At 42.0% G+C, this 18,708-nt stretch overlaps 2 protein-coding genes across 4 annotated transcripts in view; one reads left to right on the plus strand and one right to left on the minus strand.

Annotated features, from left to right (window-relative positions):
* The window catches only part of orc5 (origin recognition complex, subunit 5), a 28,371-nt gene extending 17,162 nt beyond the window's left edge, over window positions 1-11,209 (plus strand). The window contains exons 15-16 of one of the 3 annotated variants that reach the window (XM_032590027.1): window positions 8,835-8,918; window positions 10,488-11,209. In XM_032590027.1, coding sequence (XP_032445918.1) covers window positions 8,835-8,880 — 46 coding nt within the window. In that variant the 3' untranslated portion in view covers window positions 8,881-8,918; window positions 10,488-11,209. Of the gene's footprint in view, window positions 1-8,834; window positions 9,886-10,487 lie in introns of those variants that run through there. The other 2 variants (XM_032590028.1, XM_032590026.1) reach the window with 2 other exon arrangements.
* guca1aa (guanylate cyclase activator 1Aa) lies at window positions 10,408-17,123 on the minus strand. Its single transcript, XM_032590029.1, has 4 exons — window positions 16,376-17,123; window positions 13,797-13,946; window positions 13,623-13,716; window positions 10,408-10,644 (listed from the first exon to the last, which is right to left on the minus strand). The coding sequence occupies exons 1-4, from the start codon at window positions 16,571-16,573 to the stop codon at window positions 10,517-10,519; spliced, it is 570 nt and encodes a 189-aa protein (XP_032445920.1). The 5' UTR covers window positions 16,574-17,123; the 3' UTR covers window positions 10,408-10,516.
* Between the last annotated feature and the right edge of the window lie 1,585 nt (window positions 17,124-18,708).

Consider the following 18,708-nt stretch of genomic DNA (forward strand, 5'->3'; position numbering starts at 1 on the left):
CAGGTTGACCAGTGGTGTCAGAAGTATGGAGTGATGCGAGTTTACTCGCCACCCTACACCCCACAAGCCAACGGAGTGGTGGAACGAGCCATTGGGTTAGTAAAAAGCTGGATAGCTAAAAATGCTAACACCAACAGTTGGAGCACCCAAGCGGTGGAAATAGGGCAGGCCCTGAACGACAGAAGCAGAGCCGAAAGACCCGCCCCTGCGATGGAACTCAACCAACGGCCGTTCACCACGAAGGAAGTGGGGCGGGGCTCCAGCGACAAAAAGGAGAAGCTGACGCCCAGAGTGCCATTCCGAGAGGGACAGCGCGTGTGGGTCAAAGCAAGAGAGCAACCTGTGCATGCCGCAGTGAAACCCAAGTTTGACACAACTGACATCGTCAAGCAAGTACTGGACAGGAACACAGTATTGCTGGAAAGAAAAGGGATCCAAGGAGTTGAGCAGCTCAAGCCAGTTCCTGACTAAAGTGAAACAGAAGCCGGTGAAATGGCCAGTGAATCATGTACCATTCCACCCTATCTCGGACTGGCCACCGTGAAAGGGGTGGTTGTAATTAGAAGAACACCTTCAGGGATTTGGGCAGGACGAGCCCTGAAGAAATTGGATTGGGCTAAAAATGGAGTCCTGTCGGAGGAGAGAGAGATGCTGGGTTGGGGGAAAGCTAAAAGCGGCTGCCCGGTTTGTTTAACGGACCACCATCTCCCCATTATCTGGGAAGGACCGGGCCGTGAGAAGCCAAGGCACCAGGGGGCTACCGCAGAGATGCTACAACATCTTCGCGTCTCCCCGGTCACGGTGTTGAACAATACAATCTGTGGGAACTGCCGAGTGGGTTACCTGCCCCGGCTTAAGTTGGAAACCCAATGGGGGTTGCTCAAGGAAGAACCAAGAACTTGTTATTGCACGTGGGATGGAAATGAGCTACACCACTGTCCTGTGTGCGAGGAACAGCTAAGGAGCGGAGAGGTAACACTGACAGGCGAAGCTGAAGGGTGGCAAGTGACAAGGTTCTACAGCTCGCTGCGGTATTACAGAACCTACGGGCGAGTGCAATCAAACTATGGGAGCCCCATACCGATAATATTACCAGGACCTTCCGCTCCTCCGAACACTCCAGAAGAACTGGACCCATGGGTGTGGAGGAGGGAAGAAGGACCGCATGATGTCCTGTGGGATTCTGTTCAAGCCGCCTGGCCGTATGACGCTGCTAGAGCTTCCCTGTCATTTCCACCATTGAATGCCAACCACTCTCCTGTGGTCTTCCGGGTACATCGGCCTCATGCATACCAACCATCAGCCGAGGAGCTCAGTGCACTCCCAGATGACGCCCGAGAGCAAGCCGTTAACGGTGGGTGGACAGGCCCCTGGGAGCTGACCACCTGGGCACATCTGATTTTGGAGGTCATCAATGACTGCACAATACCAATAGTAGATCTGCCGGATGCACCAAGGGAAGATGGAGTGCGCAGCTCAGACATGTATTACTACACCACTGAGGTGGACGGATGGGGCAGCAATGCGGTGAGACCAAAGGAGAAGTCTTGCCTGTACTGGGTGACAGCGGAATCCCAGTTTCGGGATGGAGTTTTGCAACACCCAGGAGGCGTGGCTCACAGGGCGAGTACGCCCTCTGATCCTAGCACCTCCTGTCACGTCCAGCTGTCAGTGCGCATGATCACCGTCCCCTATAAAGGGATCTACTCAGTCGGAGCAGCCATCAAAGGGGTACCAGACGAGCAGACCTACGCCACCGTGTCCAGTACGGAGTCGGAGCCTCCCAAGAAGAAACCCAAAACTCACGCCTGGCAGAAGCTCGCCTCAGCATTTCCATGGAGAAAGACAAACCAAAACTGATGGATTCACCGGAAGGAGAAAAACGAGTCGTCAAGTCTAAAGGTCAGCAAAAAACCAAAAAGCGAAAGGGAAGACAGTGTTTTGTGACTAGATTGTTCAAAGTGGGGGTTGGAGTCTCATCGGGGCTATCAGACAGAGGCCCGTTTTTAAGACTCCCTACCACCTCCATTCTACTCGATATGCCAAGGGAAGATTTCACTGTTTCCAATCCGCTCACCGAGGCCTATTTTCTCAAATATCTCATATATCTCCGACCCACCAATTTCCAAAACACAAAACAGGTGGAGGAAAGTGAAGAATACACGACGCCCCCTCCCACGAAGCCACATATATTTATCCCTACCGCACCGCCTGCTTGGCAAGGAAGAGGATCTGAAAACACGGTTAATTTTGCATCAATCTCCCCTATGTGTCCAAGATCTCTACCATGGACTTTTAATACAGTGTATTTCAGGGTACGGGGGATCGAGCTGCGGGTTAGGTGGGGTCCCCATTATCTTGAACCACTGCAAGGACTGTATTGTGAAATTACAGTTAATGACATGATCATTTGGACCACATCACCAAGCATGGCGAAAACCATAATACAGAGGGAAACGAATCCAGAATGTTATATATTTAATAACACCAAGCTTCCATTGAAATTGGAAATTGACAGGGTCTACCCCAATCCACCACACCAGAGGATTTATACTCCGTCATCCTGGGGGTACCGCACCAGGCTAACTCTGCATGGACAATCATTGTACACCTACCTCTCAGTGCCTGCCCCAATAGGGTACAAACACGAATCCTGGTATGACCAGGCGCTGAAAACTGGCACCGCCCAAGGCGCGTTTCCTCGGCCGGACTACTGGAGGGTGTTCCACTGGAAGTGGGTGTGGAGGGGGTTGGAGCCTGATTTACCCTACCCCTCTCCCATATTTACAGCCCTGCAGCAGAGAAGGGCCACCAGACGGGTTGGAAAGAACCCTGCCAACCAGGGCCACCTCAAGGCTTTAAGGAAAATCTGTGCAAAGCCTGATACATCGGACCCCAGAGAAGCACTAGTCTGGCCAGGATGGATGCTATCGGCATGAGGCGCCGGCCTACAGACCCGGAGTTGCTGGATGTTACATCGGAATCGGACAGCTCTACTGACACTGACGACGACTCGGAAACCTCTAACGAACCTTTGCTACGGAAAACGACTACGATAACCGGAAAATCCCTATGCCTGAAAGGGCTGCTAACGCTCCTTGCCCTGCTGTTTGCTGCTGCTGTTCTTGCTACTATCTTCTACTTCATCGGAGTTGGACCGTGGTATCTTACGCATACAAGAGTCACCTACGGACATTCCAAGTACGCCAACTTCAATTGTTGGAACACAAACACCACGGCTATTTTTGTACCATGGGACAACGAAACTTCTGTCCAGAATCGAACCGGACTGTTCGCCAAAGACAACGGTAAAAAGTACGTGGAACGCCGAGCTTTCGGATTGAACGACTCCACTCTGGACGACCTTCTGAATCGCACCTGGGAGATCTACAACTATGACTTCCTCGACACCGGAGTGCTCTGCTGGATACGGGTTCTGCAAAATAAAGAGCGACGGACCGTCAGATGCAACTGGATTCACCCGGACCGAGGTATGCCAGAATGGCATTGCAACATGGCTTGTCGATCGCTGCTATTGTTGCCAAGTCAAGGGTACTGGGATACCGAAGTAGTATACCCAGCCCCACACAGGTCCTCAGGCTGTCGAGCCTGGCTTCCCCGAGAGGAGTTTTGGGGAGATTATCACCTGAATTGCAGGGTGGATGACACCATCCCAACTGCACCACCAGGGAACTGGACCTACCGAAATGCCTCCCGAGGTAATCTTCCAGTCAATGCAACGATTTCGCCTACACCAGCCAATTTGACTAACATGACGGCTTTCCTGATCAGACAAGGACCTAGACAGTTTATGTATCAGGCCGAGCAACAGCACTGTTACAAACACCACTTTCTTTGGTTAAATCCTTGCCTCTGGAACAAGTTTGTGAAATGTGTAGGACAGAATTATATAGTATCAGCCATAGAAGAGTATTGGGCTGATTTTTGGCACTCTACACGTCCACACCGTACGGAAATTGAACCCTGGCTGAACAACACGTTCCCGTGGACATACATAGCCAAAGACCAAACGTTCTTTATGGGAGACTTCCCCGAGGGGACAGTTCGTTCTCACACTGGATTAACGGATCTATACATTGCCAACTTGCGTACACAGCGCCTTCCGACTCCTGATGACCTTCTCACCGTTCCTAAAACGGACTTTGCAAAAATTGACAAGTGTGTTGCAAACAGAATTTTTGAGAGCCTAAATGACACCTGCTGGAAGAAAACCCTCTCATCGCCACGGTGCGACCTCTGGCAGGTTGGCAACGCTTTGCACTCTACCTGGAGGTATAACTGCCCGGATCCTGATAAAGCTCCTACGGCTAAATGGGCCCTACGAGCCTGGTACGAGGATTACTATCGAAAATGGGACTACGAGTGGTGGGGACTCCAACAACATGAGGTTGAAGCCTGGGTAACACCATGCCTTACAGAATCAACAAACTATTGGGTACAGTACCAATACATCGCTACGGTCTACTCTAAGGAACGCATGATTTGGCCTGGGATTTTTTGGAGACCGGCCAGTTACGTCAGCCCTAGACCTTGGCGCATGACTTGTAAAAACAACACCAGAAATATCCTTGAATGTGTAATAGGATTGGCCAGACGACCCTGCGGAGAACTCCGAGGTTGGGAAAGTCACTGCAAAGACCACTATGCAGACGAGTATGACACTCACTCTTCTGAGGTTACTTGGCGAAAGTTCAATGGAACATGGCGAAGGGCGATAGTGAGCGGAGGAACCTGCACCGATGCCATTCTAGGATATCATCTCCAGAAGCGCAAGAGTATACTTGGTCTTCCTGTTCCGTTCATCCCTGACTCCCTTATAGCCATCGCCGAAGGACATGCTTTCCGTAAAAGTTTGTGTGATGGCAACATAGATTCAGGGTTTGACTGGGTAGGACCTAACCTTTTGTATTCCAATCTCACCTGCTCAACCACTACAGAGAATTGGCAACAATGTGGAGAAGGCTCTGATCGACATGACTGTTACTGGTACGAGACTATGGGGGCAACATTGGTGGCCGCTATTTCTGAGGTTGCGGAAGAAGTTGCTCATGTGGTGGAAGAAGGCCTCAACATTGTTGAACAATGGTTGATGAGTGCTTTGAGTCTGCTGTGGCCATACCTCTTGGGTCTCCTGGGCGTCGCTGTAGCATTGATCATCGGTAAAATCGTCCTGGAGGCGTGGCTAAAGGCACTGTGTCGTTGTAAAAAGAGGAACTACCAGCCCCTCCCCCCGAAGGAGGAGCCTACTTCTGCATAAGAGAGAGCTGCCGTGTACCTGCGAGCCATTCCACCTTCACCGCAGCTGCTGAGAAGACCTGATCCAGAGCAACCATCATCGGACATCATGGAAACCAATTCTTCATCCAACTCTTCAACCAACTCATCAAATCCCAACTCACTTTTTGCACCGATTCAAGTGAGTACCCTTGAGCATTTAGGGATTACCCTGGCCTGGGTAGTCTTCTGCCACACCGGTCCTTGGCCTAAGGAACACCCTATGAGGATCTTTGTAGCGCTACAAGGATATGCCAAGCTGATCCTCCGTCCCATCGTTCTCCACAAATGGGGGTTGGCTTCATCCCTTTTCGCGTGTTACCTGATGGGCCGTACCCGCATTAATTGGCGCAGGGGTGTTGTGGTTTGCCTATGGCTCATCACCGATACCACAGCCCTGATATTGGAATTGGTCCTTGGGGGCATACAAGCCACACGAACCGCCCCATTCAAGATCCTCACAGCTATTCTAGAAGGGCTATTCGCAGTATCTATCCTCATCTATTTAGCGCGCCAGGCCTTGTCTATCAAGGGTCGGGGAAGGCGAATTTGGATGCAGAAATGGATAATTCTGGCTCTTTGGGCAACGGTTTGGGGGATCCTGGTGGTCCTCTACTGGCTCCGTGAGACCTCGGACCTAGCCATTGTTGTATGGCTGATGACCTACGCGGCAATATTCCATGATTCAGCTCATGTCTATGATCGAGGTGAACCCGCTCCGGATCATGACATTCCGGCTCCTGTGATTAATTCACCTTGGCTCGCAAAATACGCCGGCACACGGGCTTAAACCAGCCTACTCTCTCAGCTTTCGCTTTTGCATTTTCGTCGTTGTAAGTACATGTAGTTAATCAATAACCACTGATCATGAAGTTACCTGGGTTACTGTTTCTCCTCAGGCATCAACCTGCTGTGTGGGATGTGGAATAACTGCAGAATCTTATGGATTCATTTGGGTTGCATCGTCTTCCCGCTGGTGTCACAAATGCGTGAGCGCCAATCTTAACAATGTAACGGCAATCCTCTGCGCCACAGGGCTGGAGGATTTGCCCTACATAGCGGATTCCACATCTAGATCCCTGGAACGGGTGCACAAAATCGTGTGGACCTCTGCGTTTGGCCTAGACGACGACGACTTCACAACATCTCCGTTGTATACGGGACTACGGCTGCCCGTGATTCATAAGTTATGGGAACACCAAATTACTCGGCAATGCCTCCCAACTTTACATCTGTTGGACGGCCGAATTGTGGCGGTGGGCGACTACCTTCCGCCTACACGTCCCGTGTCTCCAGATTTGTTTATCGACGTCGGATGCCAAGCCAGCAGTGCGACTAACGAGAGAGGTACCCAAACTGAGAACCTCAGTTCATCTCCCCAAGCATGCCAGACTGAGGACATCCTTTCCCCTTCATCTCCATCACCAAGTGATATGGATTTCCAGAATCTGCTGGCAGAATTGGAAGGCTACTGCAACAACCCGTCCGCGCTGCCAGACTTTGGCATGGACTTGCCTTCGCCTCTGCAGCCTCCGCTGGACCGTTCCACCCTTTCCGTCTTAGGTGAAACTACCCTTGACAACGATTTGGGTGCAGAACACTGGCTTTCTCCGCCATCCAATCTGTCGGAGTATGTGGTTGTTGATTCCTGGACACCTTCATCGTCTCCGGTTACCTGCTATGAGCGGGACATCCTCACTGCCACTTGTGGTGATGGACTTGATCTCTTTTGACTTTGGACTCTGTGTTTTCTGCGCAGCACCGTCCGATCTCATGGAGGGGGTGTCAAGAAAACTGGCATAAGGGTATGAGATCTTTCCAGGCACACGCAGAAAAAGATGCATAATGGCTTGGAAGAAATAAAGTGATCCTGTAGTTTGATTAAAAGTTAATTAAGTTGAATAAGTCTGAATAACATGAATATAAGTAATCACTCAATAACTTTCTGCAAAGCATCTCTGATTAATGATCTGTAATGATTTAAATATGTAATGATTATGTTAATGATTAACAACAAGGAAAAGATGTGATTTATTGTCAATGAATATGAAGTTATAATCATCTGAAATCAATTTAACAACAAGTTGAATGTGGTTACTGAGTTTTAATAGATGAAGTGAGTTATAGAATATAGAAGAGACGAATGTGCAGTACAGCTCTGAGAACAGGAAATGTCGCAAGCAGTTCTGAACAGATGGCCAAGAAGCACAGGAAGAAAGGGGAAGTACGGGAAATTCCACTGTGGTCGGCAAGCAGGTTGGGAAATGTGGGGACTTTTTCATGAGACACAGCGGCCGTGAAGGAAGTCACGTAGGCCAAACCTTCCCATACACACACATGGTGAGGAGAGGCATAAAAAGGGGCTGAAAAGAGGAACCAACCGTTCCCAGTCCGGCGGCGGAGAAGAAGAGACAACACCTGCAATAGCATGCAGGAGCAGATTGAAACACGGACCGCACTTCAGAACCACGGGGAAGCTCGGACTTCACACCGCTAAAAAAGGACTGGGTTCCATCGCCCCAGCTCTGGTTCTTTATTCGACCGCTGGTCTCGTCTCAACCCAGCCTTTTCAAACTCTGCAACAAGACTTGGAGGAAGGACAAAGGTCCATCAGGGATAAAGAACTGGGTTTTGCAAAAGGATTCAGACCCTTTCTGCTTTGCTTCCTTTCTGAGGAGGGTTTTTCCACACCAGGCAAAGACCTCAACCAAGGACGCAAGAAATTCCTGTTGCCAAAAGATCCACCATCGCCTGGGTATGAGTTGAATCTGCTCATTGAAATTCCATTTCAGAACTTGCGACTTAATTCTTAGGGAAAGGAGACAGAGTAGTGGGATTGTACATGTAAATTTTATTACACTGTTTTTGATCTATATACGATTGATAATTGATTTGTATGTCGCATATCCCTGCTTAAGCTTGCTTAATAAATTTATACCACAAAATTCTAATGAGGTTGGTGGACATTGGAATTAATAGAGTCATTTAATCTTTGTCCAGTTCTTTTAATCAAGGTAAAACTAATGTACATGATTCCAGTAAATAGGAGGCTTCATAATTTCCTTTGGTGAGAGTAAATAATGACCCTGGGACTTACATCTAAGTCACTAAACATAATCTAGCCGGTTCCAAGTGCAAGTTATGATTAAGAAAGTGGGCTACCGTTAACAGAAGTGGTTATTGGAATTATGCAGCTGCGAGGGCTACTCAGCTGATTGTTCCTTAACTGTAAAGGGTCATAACTTCTGGATTGGAGGTAGTTAGAGCTAGACGAGTCACTTTCGCTACCAGTTTAAATAGATTATCTCTTATAGAGTACTCTTAGGGTAATACCCAGGACTCAGAGATTTTCCGGACCTGTTAGACGGAGAACTGGTCAGTAGGCAGCCCTGGGGAGTAGTGAGGAGTGGGCGGGGCTGACTATTGCAGGATAACCTACAGTGCTCCTCTGCTGTCACACCCGCAGCTCTGAGTTATTCAGAGGAACTGACCTTTATGGAGTTTGACAGAGAGCGCGCTCACTGTGGTTTGTTTTCCAGGACGGTGAACTTTGATATTGTGAAGTATCTGTATGATTTCCTGTGAGGCTGCGGCGCGTGAAGGAGAGACGACACGCAGTGACAGTAAGATAAAGAGATTTATTTCTGAAGACGAGTGTTTGGCTGACTCTGCTGTTGGCTGGAAATGCTCTGAACGTTTCGCTGCCACCTTGTGGCTAATCGGTGACCTCAATGTTAAGTTTAATTTGTGCAAAATAAATAAACATAATGCTGCAGTAGTTTTAACTCACTTTCTCTCTAAGTTTTGCCTTTTCTATCAGAGGAAAAATATTCAGTATTTATTTATTCATGAGATGAAAAGCTCAGAAACATTTAGTTTCAAAAATGCAAATGAAGATGACTTCGCCTTTCTTGACGTAAAGTAATTCTGGCAACATCCAGGATGACCTTTGCCCTTCCTCCCAGGCATAAATGCACCTCTTTGCTTTGTAGTTTCACCCTTTTTTATTTTTATTTTGTCCTGACCTAACCTTGGACTCATTGATGCACATATTACTCAAATTCTTTTGAACTGAACAAAGTAACGTGTGCTTTTTTTGTTTACACCACCTCTGCAATTTCAGTTGTTTACATTTTTTTCTTCTTCTGCATTTCTTGTTAATATAAGATGAGGAAAATAAACATCCAGTCTGCTTTGCCTTAGTTGATAATTTAGTGCAAAATCTACAAAACTTATATTTTAATCTCGTCCTCATTTTGTCATTAACAATCTTTCACTGTATTGAGTTTTGTTTGCATTTTTTCCATGTTCAACTTTAATTTTCTCTCATTTGTGTTACATGCATGTTCTGCTTAGCTTGTTTTAAACATGGGCAAATTGGTAGATAAAAAGCAAGTTCAAAAGAAAGTGCAGTATATATATTTATTTATAGACACTTTTCCTTCAGGTAAATGTCTCAAATACTTGTTGGTCAGATATTTGTTTATATGACAGAAAAATGCTGAAACATTTAATCTGATTCATCAAAATAACTAAAAAATGTACTCATTTTCTTGCTTTAAACAATAAAAATTAAAACTGCATTCATAATTGGACACATTTCATTTAGTTAAGACAGAAATGTACTTCTTATCAGGTTTTTATTGGGATTTATTTCAGTGTATAAATAGAGAAAAGCTGAAATTAAACACTGTGCAGTGAAGGCACCAGATGAGTACAGCTGACAACAGAACCAGGATATTCTATATTATTAAGCCAAACACGTCAGTCAATAAAACACCCAAAGACACTTCAAAACAACAAAACCTGCTACTAAATTTGGCTTTTAAACACAGAAAAAATAGAAAATGTCTATTCTTCACTAAATCTCTTAAGGTTCCTGTTTTCCAGCTAATCAAATTCACGTTAAACAGTCGTACTTTCTCATGTAGACCCGACTAATTTAACCTTATGAGGGACATCGATACAGAAAATAAAAACAGATCCGTGGAGCTCAGCTCAGGATTGACTTTCACACAGATCATCCTTCGTAACTGGAGTGAATCAGCCCGTTTTTAAAGTGCATAAATGTCGCTCATTTGGAGATTAAACACATAAAATGTCTGTTTTCAGAGGTACTGCCTCACGTTACGTTGGAGTCAAACCAAACAGAAAATCTCACTTTTAAATATAAAAGAGTTTTTTTTCTAAAGAGGCGGCGTTGTGAATGAGGGTGAGGCAGCTAAACGCTGTGCCTCCTGCTGTGGATCATCGCCATGATGTGACGAAGGTCCAAACTCTTCATCATCACCTCCATGAAGTCTTCGTCACTGCGAGCGCCTTCCACGAACTCCTCCAAAGACAGCTCACCTGTTCAGAGACAATATTATTGCTTTAAAATATTCGTTTTCTGATTCAGGACTGGACTGTTAAATCGTCATGGCAACAAGAAAATAACAATTAAAGTGATTTAATTGAACCTGCAGTGTAGAAAAAACACAAATTATTTATTAAAAATTACAGATATGTTCATAAACCGTAAACAAAAATTATATTATTTTATTTTCCGACGTTAAATAAAACAAAACTCTTCCTTTTCTTGCGTCAATTATGATTATGAAAATTATATACATTTACTAAAAGCCAGACAAATGAGTGTAAAGGTTATGTATTTTATTTTAGAAAGTATTTTCTACTACAAATACAATTTAGAAATTAAAGTGGGTGTACTTTCTTTCTGTCCACGGAAGCAGCATACTAAAAGATACAAGAAAATCCAAAGTACCAAACTCAAAAACAACTATTTAAGCATTAATCTTGTATTTTATATAAAGTTTTTAAGTTGTATGCTTAAAATTGACATGTTTTCTCTTTTTTTAAGATAGATTATAACATTGAACTTGCTACAAATAAATAAAAATATTGTTTAAGGACAGAATTTTGTTAAAAATGTTTGTTTTTATTAGTTTTATGGAATATTTTAGTCTTAAATGTGGTATTTCTATTTACTGTAACACTAATAAAGGCTTGAAAACATAAGTTTGTGTTGTATTAATTTATATAATATGCCAATCCTGAAATAAATTAACTTTTCAACAATATTCAAATTTAATAAATGTGATTATGTTAGAGTTGAAGAAAATGACTGATTCCTTTGAAAGAGTTGGAAAGAAGTCGCATTGCAGTTGCCCGACACACAGGAAGTGAGCTGAAAGTATCGTCCTATTCCAGCAAACCAACTTTATCAGAGGAGTAAAGTCAGAATCAGTGAACCCAGATGATGCGTCTCCTCATCTTTCCCCAGGTACAGTAAATACAAGCTTTATTATTAATAATTAAAAACACCAGTAAAGTGTCATTTCTAAATGAGGATTTCTATATATTGGCTTCACTGTAGTTGAGGTGAACTGGTTTGTGTCTGTATTTACATATTTCCGTAACAGTAAAATATGTTGAATTTGACGTAGTGAACGCTGATGTATGTCTGTATTTACTTAACTGCAGCTGATCAGTTATAACATTTTTGATGTCATGAATAGTATGAATTTTAATGGATGTAGTTACAATGTTTTAGTTGGTTTAAAGACGTTTAAAATATAATTTCTGTTGCCAGATGTTAATCCAACATGTTATTCTTATTGGAGCATCATCTCAGATGTGGAAGGAAGACCCAGAAATGTGAGAGATTCTTGAACCTGTTCACTTCAATGCTCAATCACAAGAAGAGATTAATAAAGCTTTGATCCATTAAAGACATATTCTGTCATTTCTGTCCAGTCTGATCAGCCAAACGTAGATTGAAGGAACTGAAACTTGACAGGGAAGGGAATCCTAAAGAGCGTCCATCCTAACATCCAAGTCATCAACCAAGACTCCGTTGGCAGAGTTGAGACCTTGACGTATATTCTGCCCGAAATCTCCAATAACAAAAAGTGGTAAACATTTGCGTTACTTTGCTGAACCGAAACTTATATGTTATATGTTACTCACAAAAAATTGGAGATACACTATATTGCCAAAAGTATTTGCTCACCTTTCTTGACTCTCATATGAGCATCTCATTCCTAATCCATAGGGTTCAGTTTGACGCTAGTCCAACCTATGCAGCAAGAACATCTTCAACTCTTCTAGGAAGGCTGTCCAAAAGGTTTAGGAGTGTTTATGGGAATTTTTGACCGTTCTTTGTGAAGTCATATACTGATGTTTGACTAGAAGGCCTGGCCCTCAGTCTCCGCTCTAATTCATCCCAAAGGTGTTCTATTGGGTTGAGGACAGGACTCTGTGCAGTTCAACCACCCCACACTCTCCATCCATGTCTTTATGAACCTGTTTTTTGCTCTGGTGCACAGTCATGTTGGAAGAGGAAGGGGACAGATCCAATCTGTTCCCACGAAGTTGAGAGCCTAGAAGTGTCCAAAATGTCTTGGTATGCTGAAGCATTCAGAGTTCATTTTACTGGAACTTAGGAGCCAAGCCCAGCTCCTGAGAAACAAGCCAATACCATTATCCTCCCTCCACCAAACTTTACACTTGGCACGATGTAGTCAGACAAATACCGTTCTCATGGCAACCGCCAAAACCAGACTCGTCCATCAGATTGTCAGATGGAGACGTGCGATGCATCACTCGAGAGAACGCGTCTCCACTGCTCTAGAGTTCAGTGGCGGCGTGATTTACACCACTGCATCCAATGCTTTGCATTGCACTTGGTGATGTCTGGTTGGATGCAGCTGGTCACCATGGAAACCCATTCCATGAAGCTCTCTGTTCCTGAGCTATTCTGAAGGCCACCTGGAGTTTGGAGGTCTGTAGTGATTGACTCTGCAGAACGTTGGTGACCTCTTCGCTCTGTGCGCTTCAGCATCCACTGACCCCACTCTGTCAGTTTACATGACCTACCGCTTGGTGGCTGCGGTGCTGTCGTTCCCAAGCACTTCCATTTTCTTATAATACAGCTGACAGTTGACTGGAGTATTTGGTTGCGAGGAATTTTCACGACTGGATTTGTTGCACATCCTATCACAGTTCCATGCTGGAATTCACTGAACTCCTGAGAGCGACCTATTCTTTCACAAATGTTTGTAAAAACAGTCTGCATGCCTCAGTGCTTCATTTTATACATCTGTGGCCATGGAACATCTGATACAGTAATTTCGATTGGTGAGCCAACACTTTTGGCAATATAATGTACAGTAGTTGGCTTTAGGGTGAAATTTCAGGATGAAACTAAAATCCACTTAATATGAGCTTCTCTGTATATGTCAGAGTTCGTGACTTTTTTCTTAACCTCAGACTGGATTTAAAGTGGGATTTGGACACCGAACGTCATCCGCCCAATCTGGACTCACCATCTCCGTTGATGTCAATCCTATCAAAGACTTTGTTGGTGAATTCCTCTGCGGCTGTTTCCTGATTGTCGTTTCCATTGATCGCCCGGATTGCCTGGAAGGAGAGGGGTTAAAATCAACACGCCGTCGCACTTGTTGGGGGAAGTTTCAGGAAAATGGTGGTTGTTTATCTACCCTGATGATGTTCAGGAGTTCGTAGCGGTCAATGCAGCCGTTTCCGTCGACGTCATAGAGTTTGAAGTACCAGCGAAGCTTGTGCTCCATCTTTCCCCGCATCACCAGACTCAGAGCTGCCACATACTCCATGAAATCTATGTAGCCATCCTGCAGAGATGATCAACGTGCCAGATTATAATCCATAACTATACCTACTTGGGATTTAATGAGAGAATGAACACCCTGTCTTCCTGCTGCATCACTGATCCTTTGCCAAGACAGATTATCTACTGGACTGTCTGTGTCGCATCAATCTCAGCATCAAAGCATCGTCTCGGGGATAATCTCTTTGTTCAATCAAGCGCACAGATTACAGCGGCCTTTTGTTGGCTCAAGGAGGGAGTAAATATAGCCGCTGCGACAAATCCTGTGACGACCCCGTCAGTCGCATGAAGATGCTCCTAATTAAACTGATTTGAGAGGAAAAATTGGGCCGAAAGTTTGTAGCTGGGAGGTTGATTAACGGCCTGCTGCGTTTGAGGGGACATAAATTAGGATTAGCATGTCTTCTGGTTGAACTGTTGCATAAATTTAACCAAGCATCACAACGAGATGCTTTAAAGTCCCGAACAGGAAGTGTGCCAGCTACTTTTTAAAAAATATAAACTAAGCGAATAAACTGAATCCTAAAGAATCTTAAATAATTTAGTTTTATTTGACTTTTGGGTTGTTTATAGTCTCTAAAAGACTTTCTGCTGCTGCTACATTAATATAAACACTTAAATTTATTCTGAAATTGCTGCCAATCTCTATTGTAAAATGAAAGCAAACATCTAAAATATGCCATTTATAGAATATTTGTCAAATAAAACACTATTTAGTAAATATGTTAAGATGAACAGTCATTTCAATTTGTAATTTTAAAGCATGAGATAAAAAGATTTGTTTCGTGGTATCTATGGAGATTTCATTTTTAGCTTTATCAACAGTTAACCTTTCTGAAAAATAACATCTTGACAATTAAACTGAAAAAAATTCAAAATTTAAGAGAAACATTTTGGGTGCAGTTTCACAGAGCCAACCCAAAGTTTTATGAGGCCCTAAGCTGAATTATTTCGGGGCCCCCCGTTACATCTAACGTTCCTGACCTCACGTAAGTGTTCTCCATATAAACTGTGAGCCAACATTTAAATTTTACAAATTAACAATAAAAGAAGCAGCATGTGCCCAATTAGCTAAAATAACTTTCCATCTATGAGGTTTTGCCCCTCTCATGTGTTAAACTAGAGCTTTTGGTTAGATTTTCTGCCCAGCAGGGGGCCCTAAGCAGTTGCAATGCTCCCTTTTGCCCTCCAGTTTTACCAACTTTCTAAAATTAAACAGCGGTGGTGTCCAGAGTTGAATGTTTTTCTGAATCAGTACATCTGAATAAAACAACCAAAATTTGTCTCAGGAGCCAATACAGCTGAGCAGGAACACAAACTTCAACATCGACTCTAGAAAACTGCAACTGCACACCCCTGGATTAGATCATCTAAGAGTTTTAACACATTTACCTTATATTTTATTATTTATTTAAATCACATGCATCAAACTCAAGACCAAATCTAGAAAATCTAGAAATAGATATTTGAGATTAATGTGCTTAAATATTATTTTATGAATCAACTCTGCGGTTTTATTTGTATTGTGCCAAATAACATTAATATGAAAACATGTTTAATATTTAATGTCATCAAATGCAGACAACTGTTAATTAATATTTTAACAAGTTAACTGCTAGTTTTATTAATAATTTATGCCACAATCGGCCCTTTGAGAAAATTCTTGATATTGAAAGTTTGAGCTTTTAACAACTACTTATTCAAATTTCTAATTTTATTTTAAAAATATGCATTCTTTAAATGGTTACATCAAAAAGTATGCAAGTTTCGTTTCTACTTTATCAAAAAATAACATGGGAAATTCTGATCTTAATTTCTAAAACAATAAATAAGAAAAGGCATTCTTTAAATAATTACATAACATAGTTTGTCATTTGTTTATAATTTGTTCAAAAACAAAACATGGAAAATATTGCACCTAAAATTAATTATGGCTTGTTTAATTTTTTAGAGACCCAATATAAAAAAACAAGTAAAGAAAATATTTCTTTTTAAATTGATGCATTTATAATCTGTTTAAAAAGATGACATTGTCACAGATTGTCAGAAGCTACTTTAATCTACTAATTAATTTTTTCTTTTCGGGGATGAAAAGGTTAACATTACATTAATATCACCTTCCCAAAATAATGACCTCAGTCATTTTTTTGCCTTAAATAATTTTTGCAAATCAATTTAGTTCATTATTTTAGAAAGATGACAATATTTAAGATACATTTTATTATCATTTTTATTTTATTTGACCGGGTAAAACCCCACTGGGCTCAGATCTCATGTCCAAGCAGCAGAAATTTGCAACACACAACAACCTTGTTACACAAAAATAATTAAAAGTAAGCAAATTAATCTCGTTGTCATAAATAAGAACTTGTTCTTCATAATTTACCTGGTTAAATAAATAGCTAAAAACGTTTTGCTTCATTTTTCACCCACCTTGTTCATGTCAAACGTCCGGAACATCTGCTCTATGTAGGCGTTGGCCTCTGGGTCCAATCCCTTCAGCCCGAAGAACTGCTTGAACTCGTGCAGAGTGAGCTGGCCGGACGGACACTCCGTCATGAACTTCTTGTACCACAGGTGCATCTCCACAGCCTGCAGGTCGTCCACGGTGCATCCGTTTGAGTTGCCCATGTCTCTAACAGCTGCCGGTCCAAACTGCACAAACCAATTGTTCTACTGTGAAGCAGATCGTATCCCTCAACTCTTGGACCTTTGGCACTTGGCAAGGGCCTTTTGTAGTACACCACACCTCCACACCCCCTGGATGTTCTCCTTGGCTCTAATCTCTGGCGTTAATCCAGGAAAACATGCAGTTGATCAGTTTAATCCCTCCATTTAAAGGGCAGGTTGGCCGTCCCACCTTTGCCAGGGATGTGCTGACACGCATGGTGCAGGTTTCATCCCTCGTGTGCCGAGACAGGACGCCCAACAGGCAACATGGCGGCTGAGGCGCGTTGTTCTTTATGTGGACGGGATTATCAGCAGTGCAGCTTTTTTTCCCCAACAACTTTTTTTATTTTATGCCAGGGAAATGAGACAAAAGAAGCATCACAATAATTCAGGAATGGTGCAAGAGACAAGCAAAAATAATAAGTATGAGCAAAAATTTTTAAAATGAGACGCAATGGAGGGAATAAACAAACCTACCACCTTGTAAAAAAGGAAAAAATATATAGATAAAAGTAGAATTAAAAAGAAAAAAAGATGATACAGACATTTTACTAAAAAAATATTTAGATAGTTTATAAGAACATTTTTTCTAAATATATTTTATTTTTAAATAATTTATTACACCTTATTACATGAATTATATACTGAAAATTTATAAAATAGAAACATTTATTTTTTGTAAGTATATTTTATATATATAAACAAAATATACAAATTATCCTATAAAATTCTCATTATTTCAACTTTACAGTGTAAAAGCACAACTGCAAAAAAAATGGTTTTTTTAATATAACTGAAATAACTGAACTAACAGAAGGAATAAACAAGGATAAGAGAAAAATAATGACAATAAGACATCAAAACAAGGAAATAACAGAAGCAAAAGTTCATAATGACTATAGGAATTGCAACAACCAGCCTTTAAGCAGGGCGATTATTTTTGTAATTGATTGTTCTGACGATTAATCGATTAATCACATAAAAAGTTGAATCATTCTGCAAATTTTTTATTTAATCACACAAGCCTCATTTATGCAATATTATATATACATTATATTATACATCAAAAGATTCAAATAAATAACTTATTTTGTTGATATATTTCCCTAAAATGCAATAATTTAATTTCTTTAGTGAATTTTTGATTGATCAAATTGTTTTGATCTTAAATACAAAGTATTTTTTTTAAACATTTTTTACTTAATTATTGCTCTGAATATATTGTTCTTTCAGCAAAATAACAAGTATGTATACACCAATTAATTAATCAACTAATTATTTCAATCATTTGTTAATCCGATTAATCATTTCATCCCTTGTTATAAGTAATACTCTTACAGAGGTCTGTATTGTCTGAGCTGGAGTTTCTGGGTCGTCTCTTGCTCTGACCTTCTAGGGAATTTCCTGGGACTTCCTCCTCTGGGAAAATTGGCAGCGAAATGCTTTCCACTTGATCTTCCAACTGCTTGTCTGAGGTCATCATTGACGTCTTTCCTTCCTGGCAATCCTCTACGCTATAGAAGCAGCTGGTCTCTCCTTATATAATGTATGCAGTGCCTTGGAAATGTATGCACAACCCTTCTGCTTTTTTATATCTGGTATGAAAAAGCAGACGCAGAGGTGTTTACAGAACTGCTATGTTTACACACATTTTTAAAAGAGCTTGATGGTACAAATAGCTTCAAATCAATCCACTTTTTAAGAAAGCGTTCAAAAGAAACTGAATCCAGAAATAAGCCCAGACTTTACCCTTATCCAGTTTATTTTGGTGTACCCCACGGTTCTGTTTTGGGCCCACTTATTAATTTTTTTCTAATTTCCTTTCTAGTAATATTTTGAGGCTTAAAACACATTTGCAATATTGTATTAAAGTGCAAAGATGTTTCAGCACAAACATAAAATAATTACATTTTAACACATATCTTCATAATTGTTTTATGTTTCGCTATAAAATTAAGCTATTATTTTGTTGCTCAGCATTAGTTTTTACTAAATACAAAGCAATTGTTTACGCTGAAATTTATTTATAGCTATCCTAGTAAAGGGTGGTGAATACATATACCTGTCACACTATTCAGATATTTTGTTTTTGGAAA

The sequence above is a fragment of the Xiphophorus hellerii genome, chromosome 17 (assembly GCF_003331165.1).
Source record: "Xiphophorus hellerii strain 12219 chromosome 17, Xiphophorus_hellerii-4.1, whole genome shotgun sequence".
Classification (NCBI taxonomy): Eukaryota; Metazoa; Chordata; class Actinopteri; order Cyprinodontiformes; family Poeciliidae; genus Xiphophorus; species Xiphophorus hellerii.